The 23,560-nt window shown below is 38.8% G+C and overlaps 1 protein-coding gene across 1 annotated transcript in view; it reads left to right on the top strand.

Annotated features, from left to right (window-relative positions):
* CERS3 (ceramide synthase 3) overlaps positions 1–23,560 on the top strand; it is a 105,837-nt gene that overhangs the window by 34,304 nt on the left and 47,973 nt on the right. The window contains exons 4-8 of the mRNA XM_045448790.1: positions 3,284–3,401; positions 8,939–9,057; positions 15,928–15,985; positions 16,885–16,935; positions 21,104–21,196. Coding sequence (XP_045304746.1) covers positions 3,284–3,401; positions 8,939–9,057; positions 15,928–15,985; positions 16,885–16,935; positions 21,104–21,196 — 439 coding nt within the window. The remainder of the gene's footprint in view (positions 1–3,283; positions 3,402–8,938; positions 9,058–15,927; positions 15,986–16,884; positions 16,936–21,103; positions 21,197–23,560) is intronic.

The raw sequence follows: 23,560 nt of genomic DNA, 5'->3' as shown, positions 1-23,560 counted from the left end.
GACAAAGACAATGAATCTTGAAAGCTCGAGAGGAGCATCTATCATATACAAGAGATCTTCAATAAGATTAAGAGTCGATGTCTTATCAGCAACCATAGAAGCCAAAGGCAGTTGGAAGACATATAAAAAGTGCTGAAATGAAAAAAAAAAGATACTGTCAACTGAACAAGCTATCTTTCAAGATGGAAGAAAAATTAAGACATTCTCTGATGAACAAAAACTGGAATAATTTGTTGCTTCCAGAGCCATCCTACAAGATATATTAAAGGAAATCCTTCAGACTGAAATTAGAAGACAGAAGACAGTAACTTGAATCCACAGGAAGAAATAAAAAGCACTTCCAGTAAAGTCACCTACATAAGAAATAAAAAGGGGGCGCCTTAGTGGCCTAGTTGGTTAAGTGTGCAACTCTTGATTTCATTTCAGGTCATGATCTCACTGTTCCATGAGTTTGAACTCCTCATTGGACTCTGCGCTGACAGTGTGGAGCCTGCTTGGGATTCTCTCTCTCCTGTCCCTCTGCCCCTCCCTGCCCTCAAAATAAATAAATAAACTTTAAAAAAAAAAAAAAGAAATAAAAAGAAAGTATACACACAGTTTTAATTTATAACACATTTCCTCCTATCTGATTTAAAAGACAACTGCATAAAACTGAAATCATGAATCTGTGTTGATTAGTATATAATTTATAAATGTATTATTTATATGATAATAACAGCACAGAGAGGGGAGGTAATGAAGCTTTTGTATATTGCTGAAATTATTTTGGTATTAATCTGAACTATGATGTTATAAATGAAAATGCCAATTGTAATCCCTAGGTTAACCACTAGGAAAAATATTTTAAAAGAATATTTTAAGGAAGAGAGAATTAAAAAGATACACTTAAATATCTAACACAAAAGGAGATAGCTTATGGAAGAATAGAGAAATAACAGACATAAGATATATAGAAAACAAATAACAAAATAACAGACCTAAATCCTGTTTTATCAGTAATTAAATATAATTTGCATTAATGTAAATACTTAAGTATTTAATGTAATTAAATACTCCAACTAAAAGGCATAGATAGGGGAGATGGATAGAAATACATGATCCAACTATATGCTTTCTAGTAAAAACACACTTGAGGTTCAAGGACATAAATAGGTTGAAAGTAAAAGTATGGAAAAAGTAAGCAAACAGTAACCAAAAGAGACCTGGAGTGGCTGTACTAATATCAGACAATTTTGACTTTCATAGATTTTTAAATTGTTACTGGAGACAAGGACATTTTATAATGTAAAAGGGTAAATATATCAAGATGATATAATAATTATAAACATATATGCACCTAACAACAAAGTTGTGAAATACATGAAGCAAAAACTGACAGAATTGAAGGGAGGAATAGACAACAAATAGCTGTGAATGTCTATATCTCACTTTTTAAAGTATTTATTTATTTATTTAGAGACAGCGCAAAGTGGGGGAGGGGCAAAAAGAGAGAGGGACAGAGGATCTAAAGCAGGTTCTATGCTGACAGCAGAGAGCCCAGTATGGGACTTGAACTCACAAACTGTGAGATTATGACCTGACTGGAAGTCCAACCCTTAACCGGCTAAGCCACTCAGGTGCTCCTATATCTCACTTTTAATAATGCATAGAATTAGGGGAGAGATTAAAAAGGAAATAGAAGACTTGATCAGCACTTTAAACCAACTTGATCAACACTACAGACATCTGTAGAACATAGCACCCAATAACAATGGAAGACACATTCTTCTCATGTGCACAAGGAGCATTCTCTAGGATAAACCATATGTTAGGCCATAAAACAAGTCTCAATAATGTAAAAAAATGGAAATCATACCAAGTATGTTTTCCAATCACAATGAAATGAAATTAGAAGTCAGTAGCAGAAAGAAATTGGGAAATGAGCAAATATGTGGCAATTGAACAGCATACTTCTAAATAACCAATGAGTTAAAGGAGGAATCATGGTAAATTAGAAAATACTTTGAGATGAATGACAAAGAGAACATAATATCAAAACTTATGAGATGCAGCAAAAAACAGTGAGCAGAAGGAAATTTATAGCTGTGAACACCTATATTAAAAAAGAAGGAAGATCTCAAATCAGTAATCTGACCTTCTACCTTAATAAACTAGAAAAGGGACCCCTGGGTGACTCAAGTCATGGCCTCAAAGATCATGAGATTAAGCCTCACATCAGTGGCCTTGCTGTTTTTGGGATTCTTTCTCTCCCTCTGTCTTTGCCCCTCCCCTGCTCACACTCACGCTCTCTCTCTCTCTCTCTCTCTGTCTGTCTCTCAAAATAAATAAAGTAAACATTAAAAAAAAAAAAGAAGATGCTAGAAAAAAAAGAGCAAACTAAACTTATAGCAAGCAGAAGTTAGGAAATAATAAGGATTAGATTGGAAAGTCAGTGAAAACCAGTACACACCCAGTAGAATTGTTGAGATTGAAAAGACTGGCAATACCAAGTGTTGGCAGGGATATGAAGTAACTGGAACTCTGGCACTTTACTGGCAGGAATGCAGTGTGGTGCAGCCATCTTGGAAAACAGTTTGCCAGTTTCTTATAAAGTTAAGTGTATACTTGTCCTATCAATTCCACTCTGAGATATTTACCCAAGAATCAGGCTATTTTTCTCATAAGTTGGAACTTCAGATAAGAACACAGTAATTCTTTAAGAGAATATCACCAAATAAAACTTTCCAGAACTGCACCTGGGTGGCTCAGTTGGTTAAGCATTCGACTCTTGGTTTCAGCTCGGGCCATGATCTCATGGTTCATGAGTTCAAGCCCCACATTGGACTCAGAGCTGATGGCGCAGAGACTGCTTGGGAATCTCCCTCTCCCTCTTTCTCTGCCCTTCCCCTGCTCGTGCTCTCTCTGTCTCTCAAAATAAATAAATAAACTTAAAAATATAATAAAATTATTCATTTTAATCCCTAGGAGTCTTAAAACGAAACTCTAAGTGAAATGGCTTATCCTAATTCCTGGATCTTATATATAAATATATTTGGGTTTACATAAAGTAGATTTGAGAACAGCATGCAACTTATTTTTTTAAGTTATTGCTTGTATAAGAGGGTCTCAAAATTTGCTCTCCTTGAACTTTTTTGTCAGCCAGAGGTTGGTTGTAGATAGCCCAAGAACAACATGACCCAATGACTGATCCTTCATTTGGAACCTAAAGTTACAGCTTGAGTTTTCTGGTGTCATTGTGGGTTCATTCTCAGATTTCGGACTTACTTTCTTTCATATTTTGTAGGTTTATCGCCATGCCTCTAGCCAAAGCATTTGGCATTAAAGAGGAAGTTAGAAAGAAGATTATACCAAATACCATCTTAGAGAATTTTTTCAAATGTTCCACAAGGCAACCATCTCAAGTAAGTACAAAGTCTTTGTTTTGGGATTAAAAAAAAAAAAACAACTCCTTTCTTAATGTTTCAGTCACCAGTGGTTTACCTCATCTGTACAAGATATCTGTTCCAGTTAACCATTAAATCATTTGATTCATTTGGATTTTTTTCCCTCTATTGAGGGCATATGTTATATGCTTGGAATGCATTCCAAACATAATATAAAATGACAAGTAAATATTATAATATAAAATAACCAATGTTCGTAGCTGAACTATTGTGTTCAACTACAGTGTTTAACGATCAATGCCATAATTTAGGTATAAAGATCAAAATTAAATTTTGGAGGATAGGTATGCCAAGTATACTAATACATACACAAAGTACAAAATACACTTATACAAAAGTATACTAATCACAAAAGACCGTTGTTAAGGCAGAGTAGCTCCTATCTGAGACTTCTGATGATTGTGGCACCATTGATATACATTGCACACATTTTTAAAGTCTTCACTGGGATGGCTTTTGTGAGAAGGGGCACTTTATTTTATCCAAGGCCTCAACACATTCAGAAATATGCAGTGCTCCTACGATGCCCCAGAGATAGAATTTTTAGGAAAGTCAGAATTCTATTCACAATACAAGATGCACTTAAATGAAATGTTGTAGTGCACTGCTTGTGTGCATAACATTAAAAAAAAAAGGTTTTGATGTAATGGCTGTAAAAAAGATAGTGTCTAGGCAAGTCTAGTTTCATTTTCCCACCATAGTTAAAATGAGAGATGGAATACAAACTGTTTCAAAAGTGGCACACCCTCTATGATGACTACAGACAGCAATCACCGGTAATTTTAGAAGTCGAGAGTGTATGCTAACACAGTTTAGGATAGATAGATTTTTTTTACAGTTTATTTATTTTGAGAGAGAGAGAGAGATAGAGAGAGAGAGAACAGGTGAGGGGCAGAGAGAGAATCCCAAGCCAGCTCTGCAGTACGGAGCCTGATGCAGGGCTCGAACCCACGGACCGTGAGATCATGACCTGAGCTGAAGTCAAGAGTTGGTCAATTAACCGAGTGAGCCACCCAGGCGCCCCTAGGATAGGTAGATTTTTAAGGGTGCTGAACTTTATTTGCGGAATTCAGTTGTTTCATGATAACTGTTTCTATTGTTGGTCTGGTGGGCTCCCTGCCCAAAGAAGCCATGTGGAAGTCTAAACACATAACATGAGGCATCATGTCCAGAATAGTTCACAGCTAGCCAACACTGTCTGTAACTTATTCTGCCCTCAGCTTCTGTCCTGGAATTCTTTGTTTTTTCTAAAATGAGGACAGTCTGACAAGCCATTTCCACGTGTTCTTTATTTCCACCTGCTGTAAATGACTGCTGTTGTTTAATTCAGTACTGTTGTTACTACTGGTGATGATAGTGCCCACACATCATTTCACATTTCTTGAAATGTGTTTATGAGAAATTGGGACTCTTTCAGAGAGTCCCTATTATTTTTCTCTCTTTCTGTTTGAGGACAACGAACTTGGATAATACCTTATATAACACATAAGGAACTGTGCTATGCTACCCATCGCTTGCTATATTTGTTATAGCAAAACCTTCAGGTCAGCTTTTAGGAAATTTAAAATTATGTAGAAAATTTTATCTTTATCAAGTCTCCCTGCTGTGGAGAGAAAAGAGCCATGTGACAGTTGAAGAAGTACTAACATAATATCTTGCACAATTTTCTGTGCATTGGAGGTATTGTTTTATATATCAACAAGAAAATACTTCTAGAGACTTTTGTTTGCAAGAGGATTCTATCCCAATAATATTAGAGTGTATGAAGCCAGTATTGTCAAGACTGATGTTCAACCAGATTCATCTGTGCTCTAAAACAGAAAATAAATTGCTTCAGGGGCGCCTGGGTGGCTTGGTCGGTTAAGCGTCGGACTTCGGCTTAGGTCATGATCTCACGGTCCGTGAGTTCAAGCCCCGCGTCGGGCTCTGTGCTGACAGCTCAGAGCCTGGAGCCTGTTTCAGATTCTGTGTCTCCCTCTCTCTCTGCCCCTCCCCTGTTCATGCTTTGTCTCTCTCTGTCTCAAAAATAAATAAACGTTAAAAAAATTAAAAAAAAAAGAAAATAAATTGCTTCAAATCATGTTCGAGTGCTATTTCTAGATGCAATTTATTAAGCAGATATCTGTAGAAATGATGGGATAATAAAATTGAGTTGTTCCCAGATTTGAGAAGATTCCAGTATGAGAGCAGGGACTTTCTTTTGCTCACTGCCGAATCTCCAACATCTAGAATGGTGCATGGCACTTGTGAATAGAGGCCCACTGAATATTTTCGAATGACTGAGTATATAAAACTTTTATAACAGTCAAACTAGACCCAGAACTCTTTCAGTCTGCAAGCAAATAGGATATAGTGCTGCAGCATAGCAGTATATGTCCTACTGTGGACCAACCAACAGCATTTGAAGCATGTCCTCTGTTTCGAGAAATCAATTCTTGCTTGCAAAGTATTTCAGAAGTAAAGGAATGTTTTTTCTTAAATGATTTTCAGCCCGTGGTGTCCTTTCTGGGTTCAGCCATAATCTCTGGCACTGATGTAGCACAGGATAGTTTGCACAGCACGTTTTCCCTCAGGAGCCCCCAGATCCTGTAACCATCCCCGTGAGGTGATGCAGGAAGCAAGCACTTACGCTGTTAGCACCCCATTTCCACAGGGGGTCAGAGGAAGTGCTCCGGGCTACCCAGTGATGAAGTAGCAGAACTGGGTCCTCTGCTTTCAGTTCCCTGCCATATTTTGTTATGGAAATACTGTGTTCTTGCTTCCTGTGAGGGAGTTTGATGCACATGGGACTCGTGGGTTAGGGAATCTAGACTTCTAGAGTTGTCCAGCACGAGGTCCTCGCTGTGAGAGCAGAGGGATTGGACAAAAAGGCCAAAGATGTCCATCTCCACATGTGTTCCTGCGCCTCCATTCAGTTCGCACCACAAGAGGGGGACTTAACAGTGCAAATGTCCAGTCACCCCCAAGATAGATCCCCAACAAAGCCCCCCTTGATGTGAGCCTAGCCACATTTTCCCTCCTTTCCTCTTCCTATGTTTCTACCCAGCCAGACTTCTTTCTGTTCCTCAGGCATTCCCTGTGCATCCACACTCTCATCTCCAGACGACCTCACGTGCTGGACCCTCTGCTGGGACACTTCCCTTCTTTATCCTCTCCTTCTCAGGGCATTTTTCAGGGTCCAGCCTATGTGTGACTTCCAGGAACTGCTTACACAGAGTTAGGTCCCATGGTATCCTAATCTTCCCCTGTCTTAGCACTCTTGGTATTTGATTGGAATTCTTTTGTTTTATTTTCTTACTTCCTCACCAGACAGACTGTACCCTGTGAAAGGGAGGCCCACATCAGGGTTACTCATTTGGACCTCTGATGACTGGCACAAGGTCTGCAGGAAGTAGACACCAATCAATGGTTTTGCCAACTCAGTCTCCTCAAGAGCACAAAAGCAAAACAGCAACAAAAACAACAGCAGGTGAACCCTTGGCCTATAAAAAGAATAGGTATTAGATAGGGCAGTTTACCAGAGTATAATATGGGCTATATCCTGTTTTTGTTTTGTCTTGTTTTCCTTCTTGCAGATTAAATCACAGGTAGCAATTTAGTAGGGACATAGAAGCTGCAATTAGTCTTTTGCCAGTCTTTAGCGTGAGAGCTTCGTTTTGAATTTTATCTACTGTTACCTTGTGCGACTGAACAATTATGTGAATTATGCACAACAACATAGCAGAAACTGTATGACTGAACACAGACTATTGGGTGTCCTGCCACTGGGGAAGCTTTGTTCGGCCCTTGCAATGTTGATCCACAATTGGTTTTTTTGTTGGGTTTTTTTGTTTGTTTTTTGGCTTTTGGTTTCTTTTTTAATGTTCATTCATTTTTTGAGAGACAGAGAGCCCAAACCAAGTGGGGGAGGAACAGAGAGAGGGGGAGACACAGAATCCGAAGCAGGCTCCAGGCTCTGAGCTGTCAGCACAGACGCGGGGCTCAAACCCATGAACTGCGAGATCATGACCTGAGCTGAAGTCAGATGCTTAACCAACTGAGCCACCCAGACGCCCCCAAAATTGGTTTTAAATTTATTTTGATAGGCACCTGGTGGCTCAGTCGGTTAAGCATCTGACTCTTGGTTTGGGCTCAGGTCGTGATCTCAGGGTTCGTGAATTCAAGCCCCGCGTCAGACTCTGCACTAACAGTACAGTCTGCTTGGGATTCTCTCTCTCTCCCTCTTGTTGTGGCCCTTCCCTGCTTGCACACACTCTCTCTCTCTCTCTCTCTCTCTCTCTCAAAATAAATAAATAAAAATAAAAAAGAAATTTACTTTGAGGTATTAGTCATCAACATTAAAATCCCTGGTGATTTCACATAAAAGCTCTGTGTGTACACTTGGACTCTGGGAACCATCAGCCAGAGCTTGTGCACGGCCACACTCTTAGGGGAGGGCACGTGTTTTCTGTCTACCGCATCTGTAGCTCCTGCTTGTTTCCTCCACACTGAAGCTGAGGGCCAGTATGAAATTTTATTTTTTTCTAGTGACGAGAAAATGGAAATATTTCTTGTACTGGTGTTGGAAAATGAAAGATCAAGAGAGCAGGTGTTTCAGAAAATTACAGAGCTAATTTCTCTGTGCTGGCTGAAAGAACTGTGGGTTTAATGTATAAAACCTGCCTGTGTGAAAAGAATACAACTTCCAATCCCACCACGAAACAGACCTGGTCCACTCAATCATGTTTGTTTCTTGTCTGGCCCAAGGAGAACTTCGAGTTTATGACCTTTGGGCTAATCGATCATCCATATTATTTCCAGATTTAAATAATAATTTCTGCCTCCCAGAAGAGAAGCCATCATCACTATTATATTCTGCAATCTTTACTTTTTTTTATGATTGGTATTATTTTGGATTCATTTGAAATAGGCTCTACATCTGATTAAATGTGAAAGTGATGGCCAACACCTGTTTGTGTCTTTCCTGTATTATCTTTTGGAGCCATCAGAAAGATCGTGTGAAAGAACAGAAAGTGCATTAGCCTAAGTTCTTGTCCTTGCTTTCCTATTAACTTTAGGTCTTGGAAAACTTACCAACACCCTTGGTGTTCCAGCTTCTCATAGGAAAGATGAGGCAGTTGGATCTGATCAACATCTAAGCTATGCTTCTCTACCTGGTACCTGGGAAGCCCTCGATAAAACTTAGCTGAATGAGTGAGCTCACATCTGCAGCTTGAATGTATGGGTTGCTGCCAACTTACAGAGAATTGATCGTTTTTAGTAACACAGAGTGCTGGGATACTAACAGCCTTTTTTTTTTTTTTTTTTTTTTTTTGCTGTGTATGTGTGTGCGTGATTCCATAAGCAAAAGAGGCAAATTCACTGGCCCAAGATCTAACACATGGTCTCTCTCCCCTCCAGTGCACAAGCTCTTGTAACCCAGTTGCACTGTCTCTTGACTGCTGGCCAATATGACTGCTCTTTATCACTTGTTCATTCATTTTATCGCCTTTCAGGCTGATATTTATGGACTGGCGAAGAAGTGTAACTTGACAGAGCGCCAGGTGGAAAGATGGTTTAGGAGTCGGCGGAATCAAGAGAGGCCTTGCAGGATGAAAAGATTCCAAGAAGCTTGGTAAGTAGGACAGTTCAAGCTTTTGAAATGTCATGATTTTACATGGAGCAGGATGGTCATTTCAGAAAGAACATTGAAGTTGGAGCAGAAGAAGGGTTCGAACCCAGCTCTGTCACTGACCAGTTGGGTGTTTTAGGCTAGTCACCCATTGACCTTCTCTGCTTCAGTTTCCTCCTCCATGAAATGGGGCATGCTATGAGCTCTCTGAAATGAATAGGACATATTATGTATTCACCTTGAAGTCCAGAAAAATAATACAAATGTCTTAACTGGTGTTTATTTTTTCTAGGGTAGAGGTTGGCCCTACTTCACAAGACTTTATCACCTGTTTCCAAGCACATTCCAATTATTATATCACATTATAAGAGCAGAAAATGAGATGGTGTCTGTTCCTCTGTCTCACTTGGCTCCTCCCCCCCCCCAACCCCTCCACCCCTTGCCTGTGGACTGGATGGCCAATTCCTCTGGGTTTCCCAGTTGGTTTTAGCAGGGGAGTCAGGGTAGGCTAGGGTACCAAGTAAGATTTTTCAGAGCTGGCTACTTTGAATATGCTCTGCAGGCAGTGAGGCTGCATTGCACTTATTTTTGGTTTCATTTGGGCTCTGTGGTTTTTTTTTCCCCCTCCTGTAGAATTTTGTTGTACTTTGGGTTACTCCCTTGGTGGCAGAAATTGATACCTGTGTGAAAAAGGAAGACTAGGTCATCACTCTTACTCTTTTCCTCCTCTTTTGTCTTCCTTTTTTCTTTTTCTTGAGAGAGAGTACATGAGTGGGGGAGAGGGGCAGAGAAGAGAGAGAGAGTGAGAGAGAGTTTCAAGCAGGCCCCATGACCAGTGCAAAGCCCGATGTAGGGGCCTGATCCCACGACCCTGGGATCATAACCTGAGCCAATATCAAGAGTCAGATGCTTGGGCACCTGGGCGGTTCAGTCGGTTAAGCATCCAACTCTTGGTTTCAGCTCAGGTCATGATCTCATGGCTCATGAGCTTGAGTCCCACGTCAGGCTCTGGTCTGGTGGTGCAGAGCCTGCTTCGGATTCTCTCTTCCTCCCCCACTCACTCTGTCTCTGTCTTTCTCAAAATAAATAAATAAACTTTAAAAAAAAGAGAGAGAGATTCTCAACTGACTGAGCCACCTAGGCACCCCCTTTTCCTCTGCTTTGCATCCAGACAAATGCCCATTTATTGGGTTGTGTTTGATTCCACATTGTATACACTAATAGCATCGCTTCCTTCTCCCTCTTTCTTACAGTTCTCTCATTGCCAGTGATTTTCACCAGATATATTTTTTCATTTTAATGGTGAAGTGAATAGCGAGCTGATGTAAGAGTGTCAAATAAATAGAGTCTGAGGCTAAGCTTTAATGGCTTCCTTCAGTTTACCTGGATATTCCTGACTGATGTGATCTGGCTGTGATGCTGATCGTGTGTAGGAGTACAGCCCACGTCTTCAGGGTGTCTCAAAACAGTAATTTCTCATCACTGGCTTCCAATGGAAGTTCAATGTGAATGTCCTGGTTTGTTTTCTTTTCTTTTTTCTTAAGTGTTTATTTATTTTTGAGAGAGAGAGAGAGAGAAAGAATGAACGGGGGAGGGGCAGAGAGAGGGGGAGACACAGAATCCAAAGCAGGTTCCAGGCTCTGAGCTGTCAGCATAGAGCCCAATGTGGGGCTTGAACTCACAAACCGTGAGATCATGATCTGAGCTGAAGTCAGACACTTAACTGACTGAGACACCCAGGCACCCCTCCTGGTTTGTCTTCTAACTAGCTCTTTGATTTTTAGCTCTTGAGAGATTAATATTGTTGCCACTGATGTCAGCTTGGCATGACAGAATCTCTTTAAACCATTAGTGCAAAACACTAAAAAGTCTCATATTACATATTACATCTTCCTGTTTGCCTACTGTCATTCATTAATTTTTTTCTAGTAAATGATTCTTATCTTAAATAAAGTCCCCAGGCAGGAATTAATTGTCTACTCCTGAGCTGGATCATGCACCCCTGAAAGTCTGTGGTAATTTCTTATACATTACAGTGCCTTACAACTTAAATTTTTTTTTAATGTTTATTTATTTTTGAGACAGAGAGACAGAGAACGTGAGCAGGGGATGGGGAGAGAGAGAGGGAAACACAGAATCCGAAGCAGTCTCCAGGCTCTGAGCTTCCAGGACAGAGCCCCACGCAGGGCTTGAACTCATGAACTGTGAGGTCATGACCAGAGTCGAAGTTGGAGGCTTAACTGACTGAGCCACCCAGCTCCCCAACAGTGCTGACTTACAGTTTATAAATAATGTTTCAGCCTCCCACCAATGGTGTGAAACAATCAGGAAAGGTGGAGCTGGCTCTGTGTAAGAAATGAAAATTTTTTCAACTTACACAGTGCCTTATGTCAATGAAATCTCAATAAAAATGGAGAGGAAAAAAAAAGAAATGAGAAACTACAGGTCCATCTTCTTAAAGGAACTTGCTTGAGATAACCTAGCTGTTGGCTGGGCTACTGCACTCATATCTTCTGACTCCTTTTGTGGTACTCTTTCTGCTCCATGGTACTGCCCCTTGACACCTAATGCTCACCTCTTAGCAAGGAGAAACCCACCATATCAGCTAACTGGTTGGGTCAACAAGGCCTAACACTTGGGAATCTGACTGTCAATTAGCCTGCTGAAAGTCAGCCTAATAATTCAGGCCATGGAAGGGAATTTCAAATTGTCAACTATTCATCAGTCAGGCAAAGGAGAGGGTTATGTTGACTGTCTTCTCTGTATGCGGCACTCTCCCACATTGGGTGGAGTTCTAGATTTTAGGAGGGAAATAAAAGTGGAAGGCCTGGTCACTCGCCTTACACAGCTAATCAGGGAGACAAGACTATCGCTTAGGAAACCACAACATCCATCCAGTGATTCCACCCCGATGGTGCATGAGCCTGTATACCTGTAGTTCACGGTCATGTTTAGATGCATTGTGGGCATTCAGAGGAGATGGTGTCAGTAAGCCTGGATACGTTAGAGAAAGGGAGGTCAGACCAAGAGGAATGAGTTGGGATTTCCATGAGAAAAGAAATCAGGATTGGAGAGTAGCATGTTTCAAGTAAGGCAAAGACACAAAGCAGGAAATTCTACAATGTGTTCAGGAAGTAGGAGAGGGCCAACAAATAAAATTTAAGCTTTACCTTCTTCTTTAGAAATGTCACAAATTTCCTCTAAGTCAGAACACTGCTATTATAGACTAAATAAATAGACGAAAGCAAAATGCCAAGCTATTTAATCACACTTTATTGCACCAGCTATGGGATGTGCTATGGGAATCATAGGAAGAGATACTTAGCCCCAGGCATTTTGGAAATCTCAGGAAATTTATTTCCCAACACCAAGCTTTTACAAATTATTCTCCAACAGGCAGAAACTCCTCTATAATATCAGGATGAACACCTTAAGTTTACTGTATTGTTTCCTTGGTTACTTTCTTTTTTTTTTTTTTATTGAGGTATAGTTGACATATAATATTAGATTAGTTTCAGCTGTACAACATGGCGATTTGACATTTATATACATTCCAAAGTGATCACAACAATAAATCTAGCAACCATCTGCCACCATATAAAGTTGTTACAGTATTATTAACTACATTCCCTATGCTGCACATTGCATCCCCGAGTTTTACACACTTAATAACTGGTAGTTTGTACTTTTTAATCTCCTTCCTTTATTTCACCCGTTCCCCTATACCCTCCCCTTTGGCAGACACCAGATTGTTGTCTGTATCTGTGAGTCTGTTTCTGTTTTGTTTTATTTATTTGCTGTGGGTTTTTTTTTTTTTTTGATCCTACATCTAAGTGAAATCATATGGTATTTGTCTTTCTCTGTATGACTTATTTCACTTAGTATAATACCTTCTAGGTCCATCCACATTGTCACAAATGACAAGATTTCATTTTCATACATGTTCCGCTGTGTATGTGTGTGTGTGTGTGTGTGTGTGTGTGTATATATATATATATATATATATATATATTCCATGTGCCCATGGACACATTCCATTGTGTCCATATATATCACATCTTCTTTGTCCAGTCATCTGTTGATGGGCACTAGGTTGCTTCCATATCTTGGCTATTGTACTTGGTTACTTTTTAAAATAATGACCCCTGGGGCGCCAGGGTGGCGCAGTTGGTTAAGAGTCCGACTTCAGCCAGGTCACGATCTCGCGGTCCGTGAGTTCGAGCCCCGCGTCAGGCTCTGAGCTGATGGCTCAGAGCCTGGAGCCTGTTTCCGATTCTGTGTCTCCCTCTCTCTCTGCCCCTCCCCCGTTCATGCTCTGTCTCTCTCTGTCCCCCCCAAAAAAATAAATAAACGTTAAAATAATGACCCCTAAGTCCTGTTCCTCAGAATTCAGGATTTTAATCCACACTGCATCCTTTATTTTTAAAGCAAATTCCATATTACCTGACCACTTTTTAAAATAAGCATTTCCATCTAGCGGTGAGAAGTTTATTATGAAAATACCAGGTAATTCCCAGTACTCAATATCTGGAGCATTCCTCTGGCTGGGTGGGCTGCCATCTTGCCTTAGCTGACCCTGGGGCTGGTCCCTGCCTGCTCCACTGGGCCTTGCCCATTCCTGAGCCCTGTCACTGCCCTTGTCAGCTTCTGTTGCCATTGCCCGAATTTACTCTGTCCAATCCCCCTGGCTGTACTTACTGTCTGAGCCTGACCAATCAGTTTTTGGATTTCCTCCCCCACCCCCTCCACCAAGAGATCATTTTTCCTTGCAATTATATTTGTCTGCATCTTTCCTGGGAGAAAGGGAAGTTTTACCAACGATTTCATCTGAAGCCAGTGAAACAACATTGGCCTTGTCATTTGTCTTATAATTAGTGAAGGGCAGCCGCTCTCAAACTTCTCGGTTTGAAAGTGTCAAAGACCACAAAGAGCATTAGCTTGTGTGTGTTATGCCTACCGATATTGGAAATGAAAGCTGAGACATTTATAAAATATTAGAGTACACAAGCACACAGTGTATCAGCTCTTAGAGCAAAGATGGCACCCCACGTCAGGTAGCCTCTGGAAATCACTGTATGCTTGTGAGGGGATGAGTGAAAATGGCAATAACACGGTGGTGGTGTTATGAAAATATTTTGATGCCAGGAATCCCTCGCACACACCTTGAAACCCCTGGGATGGTGTAATGCAACCTGACAAGACCAGTCCAGGAAAATGTTGACACTTGGGTTTTGTGCTTGCCTCTGATGGTCACTGCACAGCCTCGGAGAGTTATCTGATCTCTCCCAACCTCTTTTGTCCTTTAGTGGTAGCCACCTTCTCTGCCCTTTATCCATAATGAGGAGCTAATTACAGTTCCTAGTCCACAAACGTGAAGATAGAAATGTGATAACACACATGTGCTTAGCACAGCGCTTGGCACAGAGTCAAGAGGTCAGTAGATGTTGGTATATAATGAAATATATGTGCTATGTACCCATCACGGACTTTAATTATTACCAACTGAAGGCAATCCTGTGTCATCTGTGTCCCTGACCTACTTTTCTCTCCTGGCACAGATTGTTTTTTGTGGATAAATTTTTTTTCTTTCAGTTTTACTGAGATATAGTTGACATACATCACTGTGTAAGTTTAAAGCACACAGTATGATGGTTTGACTTTCGTATATTATGAGATGATTACCACAGTAAGTTTAGTTAATGTCTGTCATCTCATCCAGGTACAAAAAAGAAAAAAAAAAGTTTTTTTCCTTGTGATGAGGTCACATGACTACTGTCTTAGCATCTTGTCAGTACACCAGACAGCAGCATCAACTATCATCATCATGTTGTACATCACATCCCCAGTATTTGTTTATCCCATACTGAAAGTTTGTTCCTTTTGACCACCTTCAACCAATTATGACTGAAGATTACTTTTTTAAAAAAAAGTTTTTAATGTTTATTTATTTTTGAGAGAGAGACAGAGACAGAGTGTGAGTGGGGAAGGGCAGAAAGAGGGAGACACAGAATCTGAAACAGCTCCAGGATCTGAGCTGTCAGCACAGAGCCTGATGTGGGGCTCCAACTCATGGACCTTGAGATCATGACCTGAGCCGAACCTCAGATGCTTAACCAACTAAGCCACCCAGGTGCCCCTTGAGGATTACTTTTGACACAAATATCAGACATTATATGACTTCACTATAAATATTTCAGTATGTATCTCTAAGAGATACTCTGTTTTTTTTTTAAACAAAATTGCAACACCAGTATCATACCTCAGAAAAACTGTAACAGTAAATATTTAATCAGTGTTCAGATTCCCTTGATTGACTCATAATTTTCTTTACAGTCTGTTTGTTTGAATTGGGATCTTAATAAAACCCACACAGTACAGTTGATTGATATGTCTTTTTAAGTCTCTGTTCATACATGAGGAAAAGATTTTCTTTCAAAATCTGCTTTTCAGAGACAAGACGAAAATCTGGCCACATGGAAACCGTTTCACTGGGGATTACATGGGGTGCAAATAAACGATTAGATTAATACTAATGTCAACCCATTGTCTATTGTGTGTCAGGAACTGGGTCTATTGTATGTCAGGTATGATACTAATGGTAATAATAGTAGTCACCTGTTGTTGCTTACTTCATACCAGATGCTTACTTTTCACAAATTAGCTTCAATTCTTTCTGCAGTTTGAGGTAATTTTTGTCATTCCCATTTTATAGGTGAAGAAATTAAGGCTAACCTACAGTTTCAGCCATTTAACAAGTGGCAGAGTCAGGATGTCATATTGGATTTGTCCGTGCATTCTTTCCAAACTGTCATACAAAGTGCGTTTCTCCTCAGATGTCAATCACCTTCACAAGATTTTTCTTTCTTTTGGCAGCTGGCGATTTACATTTTACTTAATAATGACTGTTGCTGGAATTGTATTTCTTTATGATGTAAGTTGTCTCTTTGATATTCTTTGACTGGAATTTGTCTTTAATTTTAAAAATTCTTGCCTGTGAATTCCTTGGGAAATAATATTCTCAGTAAAATAACCAGCTTTTATGCCTTTAAATTCATCCTAATGTCTAGAGAAGTCAGAAACCCTCAGGCTGTCTTTCAGAGCCTTTGTTAAGCTTTGAATTTGCAAATACTATTTTTTTTTTTTTTTTTTTGCAAACATAAGTCTTAAACCTAATCTCTATTTCCACTCGCACAACCCATGTGCCAGCTACCCCTGAACTACTAACAATCCACTGAACACACTGGTATATCCTCACTTTTGGATTTTAGCACATTTCATCCCCTTTTCCAGAAATTTCTTGCCCTTCCCACCCCTATCTACCTGCCAAATCCCATCCCTGCCATATCGAATCCCACTTGTTCTATCAAGACTCGGTACTCACTCATCAGAAATCTTCCCTTCCCATATTACCTTTGCATTGTCTGCTTAAATAGTTATTAAATGATTACCTCATTAAGTGATAGATAGTTCACAGAAAAAAAAAAAAGATAACCAGCTTTTAGAGATTTCTTTCAAGATACTTTTATTGCTGCAGAAACAGCAGTCTGGTTCGGAAGTAATATCGTTAGAGGTTTCGCTTGTTTGAATAATTCCCTGCATGAGACAGCAAGGTGTGTGGTCCCAGATTCACTGGAAGTCATGAGCATCACAGATATGTTGTATGGGAAGATGTACAAAGAGAGAGAGTTTCAGCAGGAGCAACAGTTTACTGTGCATGTGTGCCCCCATCAGTGACATCAGGAAGAGCTTATGTTTTCTGCTGAAATCTGCCTTTGACTCCAAAAGACTTATTTTCTCTCCCTTGGTTCCTTTTTTTTTTTTCTTTTTCAGAAACCTTGGGTTTATGACCTGTGGGAAGTGTGGAATGGCTATCCCAGGCAGGTAAGTCCCCTGTGATACAGTCCCTCCCTTATGTCAGCTTTGGGTCCCTTAAATTGTCCCATGAGTTAGGTCTGAGCCCCCTTCCTACTCTCTGTCCATGTCTGTGAAATTCTTTGGCTTTTTCTCTACTGAAGCTTACTCCTCCTTATTCCTTATTTACCCATCACATGTGTTTTTCCTTTAGTCTGTTTATGGTTAATGCAATTACATATTTGAGTTTAAATCTAGTATCTTAATATTTATTTTCTATTTGTACCACCTAGTGCATTTCCTTTTATTGTACTCTCTTCTTACTTTTTTATGGGCCAGTCAAGTTTTTGAAAAAAAAATTATTATTCCACTTTTTTCTTTATATTAGCTTTTCAGTTAGCTTTTATTCTTTCAGTATTTATCCTAGAGATCACCATGTGCATTTTTAAATTATTGGATGGAGTCTAATAAAACTTAGTGCTCTTACCTCTTTCCAGCCACTGAACAGTCATTAGAATACTTTGTATATATCCCCCTCCTATTTCCTCCTTCAAATATTTAAAACCTGACAAGTCATTGCTATTATTGTTTTGTAAATCAGTTAAATCTCCCTCCCAATGCTATGCCTTGTATCTTGCTTTTCCATGCTTCCATCTGGGATGATTATCCTTCTGGCTGAAGAAGTCCCTCTGGTTTGCTTTTCTGAGATGTTATCACTTTGCCTTCATTTTTTAGAGGATATTTTTCCTGGGTATAGAATTCTAGGTTAGCAGTGATTTTCCTTTAGCACTTTGAAAATGGCATTCCATTGCCTTCTGGATCCCATAATTTTCTTTAAGAATTCAGCTGTCAGTTTTTATTTTTGCCTCTTTGAACAAAATGTCTTTTTTCTCTGAGTTCTATATCTTGTCTTTGTCTTTCACATTTTATTATGATACGCATAAATGTGGTTTTCTTTGAATGTATCCTCTTTAATGCCCATAGTACTTCTTGAATCTGTGGTGTGATATCTTCAGTCAGTTTTAGAAAATTCTCAGCCATTGGGGCACCTGGGTGGCTCCGTCAGTTAAGCATCTGACTGCACCTCAGTTCATGATCTCACAGTTCGTGAGTTCGAGCCCCATATTGGGCCCTCTGCTGTCAGCATGGAGCCTGTTTCAGATCCTTTGTTTCCCTCTTTTTGCCCCTCCCTTGCTTGCGCTCTCTCTCTCTCTCAAAAATAAACAAAACATTTTTTAAAAAGAAAGGAAAATTCTTAGCCATTACTTTAGTTCCTTTCTCTTTCTTTTCTCTTTCTGGAATTCCAGTTACAGGTGTACTAACATGCTAGACCTTTACACTAAGTCCCATATGTCTCTTTTGCTTTTTCCAGTGTTTTCCATCCTCTGGCTTCTCTGAGCTTTAGTCTGTTGGGAGTTAATCCACCACAGATTTCTTGCATTTTTGCATGTCAAATGAAATGAAGCACTGCCTGCCTTTTGTTCTGTACTATCTTCTCAAGGATGTTTATATAACAGACAACCTGGGAAAATAGAAATGTCTCCTTCTGGAGCAAAGGGTAGGCATGTTACCATCTATTATGAAAGATTCAGGTTTCCTAGCTCAGTGTTCCTCTCTTGTAATACAACCCATTACATGTGCAGATGTCATCTGACCCTTTTTTTTTAGCCCTACATGAATTAATATGGGAGAACTGGCCCAAATATTGATACTCTGGCAACTACTATTACTGTGAATAAGGAACTATTCTTTATCTCTGACCCAGGAGTTTCATATCTTCAATCATTATCCATGAAACTGTGGCAAGCTATCCTGCAAGTAGGATAAAATCTCAGATCCTTCACAGATCTGGATATATTGTATTTTGTGTCCTCTAGTTTGCTAGTGTCTTTTCTAGCAGTGTCTAAACTGCTGTTAAATATATCTTATAAATTATAGTTACTCTGTTTTCCAGTTCTCAAATTTTCATTTAATTCTTTTTTTAAATGGATTCCAGTTCTTTACTGAAATTTTCCACATAGTAACCAAGTTTTCAAAGTTATTTTAAAGTCCTGGTCTGATGAATCCAATGTCTTCATCACCTATAGGTCTGTTCTATTTTCTTATTCTTATCTCCTTGTGCTTGATAACTTTCTATTGAATGATAGATATTGTATATGAAAAAGTATAGATGCTCAGGATAATATTATCTTCCTCTTGAGAAGATTTACTTTCACTTCAATTAGTTAGAATAGAGACAGATCACCTTCATCTTATATGTGATTGAGTTGATTCAAGGTTGATTCCAGTCTTTTTGAGGGCAGATGTATTTATGACTTACCCATATTCCTAGGATATTTTCCTAGTGGTTTTAATAAAAGACTACAGCGTTTGCCAGGACTCTTCTTGCTTGGCTGGCCCTGAGTACCAATTTGCATCCTAGCAGTATGAGATTGCCAAAAGTCCATTTAACTTCTACTTCTTAGTCTCTGGGTCCATACTGCTTATAAATTGACAAATACTCACTAATGCTATACACAGGTGTAGTTTTCTTTGAATTTATCCTCTTTAGGGTCTGTAGTATTTCTTGAATTAAGGATGCATTTGAAATAAAGGATTCACTTTTAATGCATTTTTCTCTTAGAACTCTTAGCTTCACAGGTTCTGGATGCCTTGGTTGCTCTTTGATGCCTTCTCACAGATGTTTTTATGCATTTTACCCGGATTGTTTTTTAGTTATTCTCACTAGGAGAATTAGTCTCATAGGTGCTTGTCTGACGTAGAAGAAAGCAGCAGCTGTCTCATTCTTTTATGGCCTTACTGAGGATGATTAGTTGACCAGAAAATTATTCCTTTTAATATGTTAGCTTCAGTATTACAGAATCAAAGGTTAGACCCTAAGATACTCAGGCATTATGTAGGCCAAACTCCAGTCTTATTCTTCTGCTTCCAACTTACTCTGAACTTCTTAGGTATGTTAGGTATCTATTGGTACCTAACAAACCATCCTCAATACAGTGTCTTAAAACAACAACCATTTATTTGCTCGTGATTTGGGTTAACAATTTGAGCTGGGCTCAACTGAGCAGTTCTTTCTGTTCAATATTGTGTTAAATGAATTCGTGCATGCATTTTTCAATTGGTTGGTGGGTTGATTAGGGTTTGGTTCATGTCCCTGGTTCATATTTTTGGCAGTGGGCACCTTGATCCTCTACTTTGTTCTTATCAGCAGGATAGCTCAGGTTTCTTACCTGGTGATTATAGACTCTCTGCTTGCATCATATTTGCTTATGATCCCTTGACCAAAGCCCAAGATCAAGTTCATGGTCACATAGACTATACCAGTGCATGGATATCAGAAGGTGAAATTCACTGGAGGCATTAATGTAACAATCCATTACACCAAGTAATATATCAACTTACCTAAAATAGGCACCCCACACACATACACACACTATAACATTATTAAGTAAAATTCTAGATGTAGAAATTTTTTTTCAGAAGACATTTTTGGAGTATTTAAATAATTGTGTATATTTTATTACTGCCCTTTTTGAGAATAGGCCAATTCTGATTACTTACCTGTCACCAGTAAAGAGGTTAGGACATCAAATTTTGAATAGTATTCAAGAAACATAAAACAAGGTAAATTATGGGAATAGCAGAACAGACTGGCCAATATTCTTAAGTAAAGATTTTTGAATTTTTTTCCTAATTTAACTTTTAATCAACTAAAATAATGCAATCATACCTGTGGTAGTTTTATTAACTTTTTTTTTAAAGTGTTTGTTTATTTTGAGAGAGTGAGAGAGAGAGCATGCATGTGCACATGTCAGTGGGGGAGGGGCAGAGAGAGAGGGAGAGAGAGAATCCCAAGCAGGCTCTGAGCTGTCAGCACAGAGGGCTTGATCTCATGGTTTGTGAGATGATGACCTAAGCCAAAGTGAAGAGTCGAGTGCTTAACCAACCGAGCCACCCAGGCACTCCATAGTTTTATAAACTTTTAAATAAAACATTTAACTTGATTTTGGAATTTTTATCTACCCTTTTGGAAATAAAATGCCTTGAAATATTATCTTTCATTCCTTTTCAGAAATTGAAATCTTAAAGCATTGTAATTTTGTGGAATTAAATAGGTGTAAACAATAGTTTAATGCCTTATAATGAGTTATTGATGATGCTAAAGCAGTGAATTTTTCTCATGTCTCATTTTCCTCAGCCCTTGCTGCCTTCTCAGTACTGGTACTACATTTTGGAGATGAGTTTTTATTGGTCTCTGATATTTAGCATTGGCTCTGATGTCAAGAGGAAGGTAAGTATCTTATTTACAAAACTACTTATTGTACTTCTTCAAAAATTTTTACCCTCCCCCCCAAATCTTAGTCTTTAAATTGTATTCTTCCATGTGCGTAGTTTCAGTTCATAGCCTTTTTGCATTTTATATAGCACATAGATTAATGCAAATCTTGCTCATACTTTGGTGCCTTGGCAGGTTTTTGTAGTGAAACATTAGAGAAACTTTAATGTGGAAACCCCCCCCCCCCCCGCCTTTTGTTCAGTGAGAAGAGAACTCTCCGTTATGTGATCTGTTTTTTTCTTTTGGTTTGGGAATTTGATGTTCTTTAGGTCCTAGTAGTTTTAATTCTGTGGCCACATCCTTTAGTTGATTACAACCCACCTTATGTAATTCTTTGATGTACTCAAAAGGTTTTAAAAACATGCTGTCCTTAATTCATCCAAGATCTTTACAAGGAAACTTTGCTTCAGGCATGATTAGTTTTGCTTTATATGCAGGGAAATTGAGTTACAGGCATGCTAAATGTATCCTCCCACATAACAAAGTGAGGCGTTTTAGGAACTGTTTAGGAACCATTTGCTGGTAAAGAAAACCATATTAGAATCTCAATGCAATCACAAGATTTCATCATCTATGTTAGCAACACATATCAAATGATACTCTTGGCATATACTTCATATGGTATACTCTATTTAAAAGTCAGTTTGTAACAAAATTTGTGTGATAAATAAAGTTAAGTTGAACTCAGTTTTAAGGAGATAAGACCAATTGGCTTGAATAAATGATGTTTGGGGGTGTGATGGTGTCCACTGTCCACATTAAGGGGTTTAATCAACTGCAGTTAACTGGAGATCTAACAGAAAACTTCTGGAATGTAAGTATAAGAACATATTATGAAAAAATCTGATAGAAACAATCTCCTTCCCACACACTTAATAATAGCTGTGGATTAACTGTCATTAACTTTAGTTTGGGCTAAGAATACCTCAAAATGAAATTGTTTGAGCAATTTTCTCAAGGGAGAGAATTGAAAATAATCCCTTTTTAGAAGGTCTTCGTAGATATACTAAGGTGGGTTGACCCTATAACGATCCTGTCTTTCTCCCACCTTTGATTTTTCAGTAGTTGGTTTCTCTTTATTACATACAAGTGCATTGGGTACCTATTCAAAAATTAAATGTAAATATATGTCATATATTTGTAAATACATGTCTTCAGAGTCATATGAGACATACAACTATCAGGAGGGGGGTAAAACACAGGCCCTGGAATTGGAACGCCTGGGTTTGAATCCGTGACTTCACCACTCACTAACATCTCAAGCTAACTGGCTAAACCCCTTGATCTTCATTTCCTCATCTGTAAAATAGAGCTAAAAATAGTTCCTCTCTCTGGTTATTATGAGAATTAAGCAGATTCACCCATACAAAGCACTTCTTGGTATACAGTAAGTGCTCAATAAGTTAGACTGTTATTAGTAGTATCATATTTACTCTTTTACTTTGGCTACAAGGAAACTGAAATCTTTAAGTTTTTTTAAAACATCTTTATTGAGGTGTCTGCATACTATAATCCATTCATCTAAAGTACATAGTTCAGTGGTTTTGAATATATCCACAGAGCTGTGCAATTATCACCATAGTCAGTACTAGAACCTTTTTGTCACCTCCAACAAGAAATCCTGTACCTTTTTGTAGTCACTCCCCATTCCTCCTAACTTCCTCAGCCCTAGGCAACCACTAATCTACTTTCTGTCTTTGTGGATTTTCCTCTTCTGTATATTTCGTATAAATTGAATCATATAACAAATCGTTTTTTGTGTCTGGTTTTCACTTAACATAATGTTTTCAAGGTTCATTCATGTTGAAGCATGTATCCATACTTCATTCCTTTTAATTGCTAAATAATAGTCCACTGTATGGATATACTACATTTTATTCATCTATTTATCACTTGATGGCTATTTGGGATGTTTTCTTTTTTTGGCTGCCAGAAATAATGCTGCTGTGAACATACATAGGCCAGTTTTTGCATGGAGATATTTTTATTTCTCTTGGGTATATACCTAAGAGTGGAATTGCTGGGCTATATGATAATTTTATATTTAATCTTTTGAGCAACTGCAAGGTAGCTGTAGCATTTTACATCCTACCAGCAATATATAAGCATGCCAGTTTTTCTACCTCCTTGCCAACACTTGTTATTTTTCTTCATCATTTTTATTATAGCCATCCTAGTGGGGATGAAGTGGTTTTGATTTACATTTTCTTGACAGCCCATGGGTTGAGTGTCTTTTTTGCGTACTTGTTGGCCACTTGTATATTTTGTTTGCAGAAAACCTTTTAAGGTTTTATGTTCAATTGTAATAGCTTTCTTTAG

Source organism: Leopardus geoffroyi, chromosome B3 (assembly GCF_018350155.1).
Source record: "Leopardus geoffroyi isolate Oge1 chromosome B3, O.geoffroyi_Oge1_pat1.0, whole genome shotgun sequence".
Lineage (NCBI taxonomy): Eukaryota > Metazoa > Chordata > Mammalia > Carnivora > Felidae > Leopardus > Leopardus geoffroyi.
Note: the sequence above shows the minus strand (reverse complement) of the source record. Positions and strands in the feature narration are given on the sequence as shown.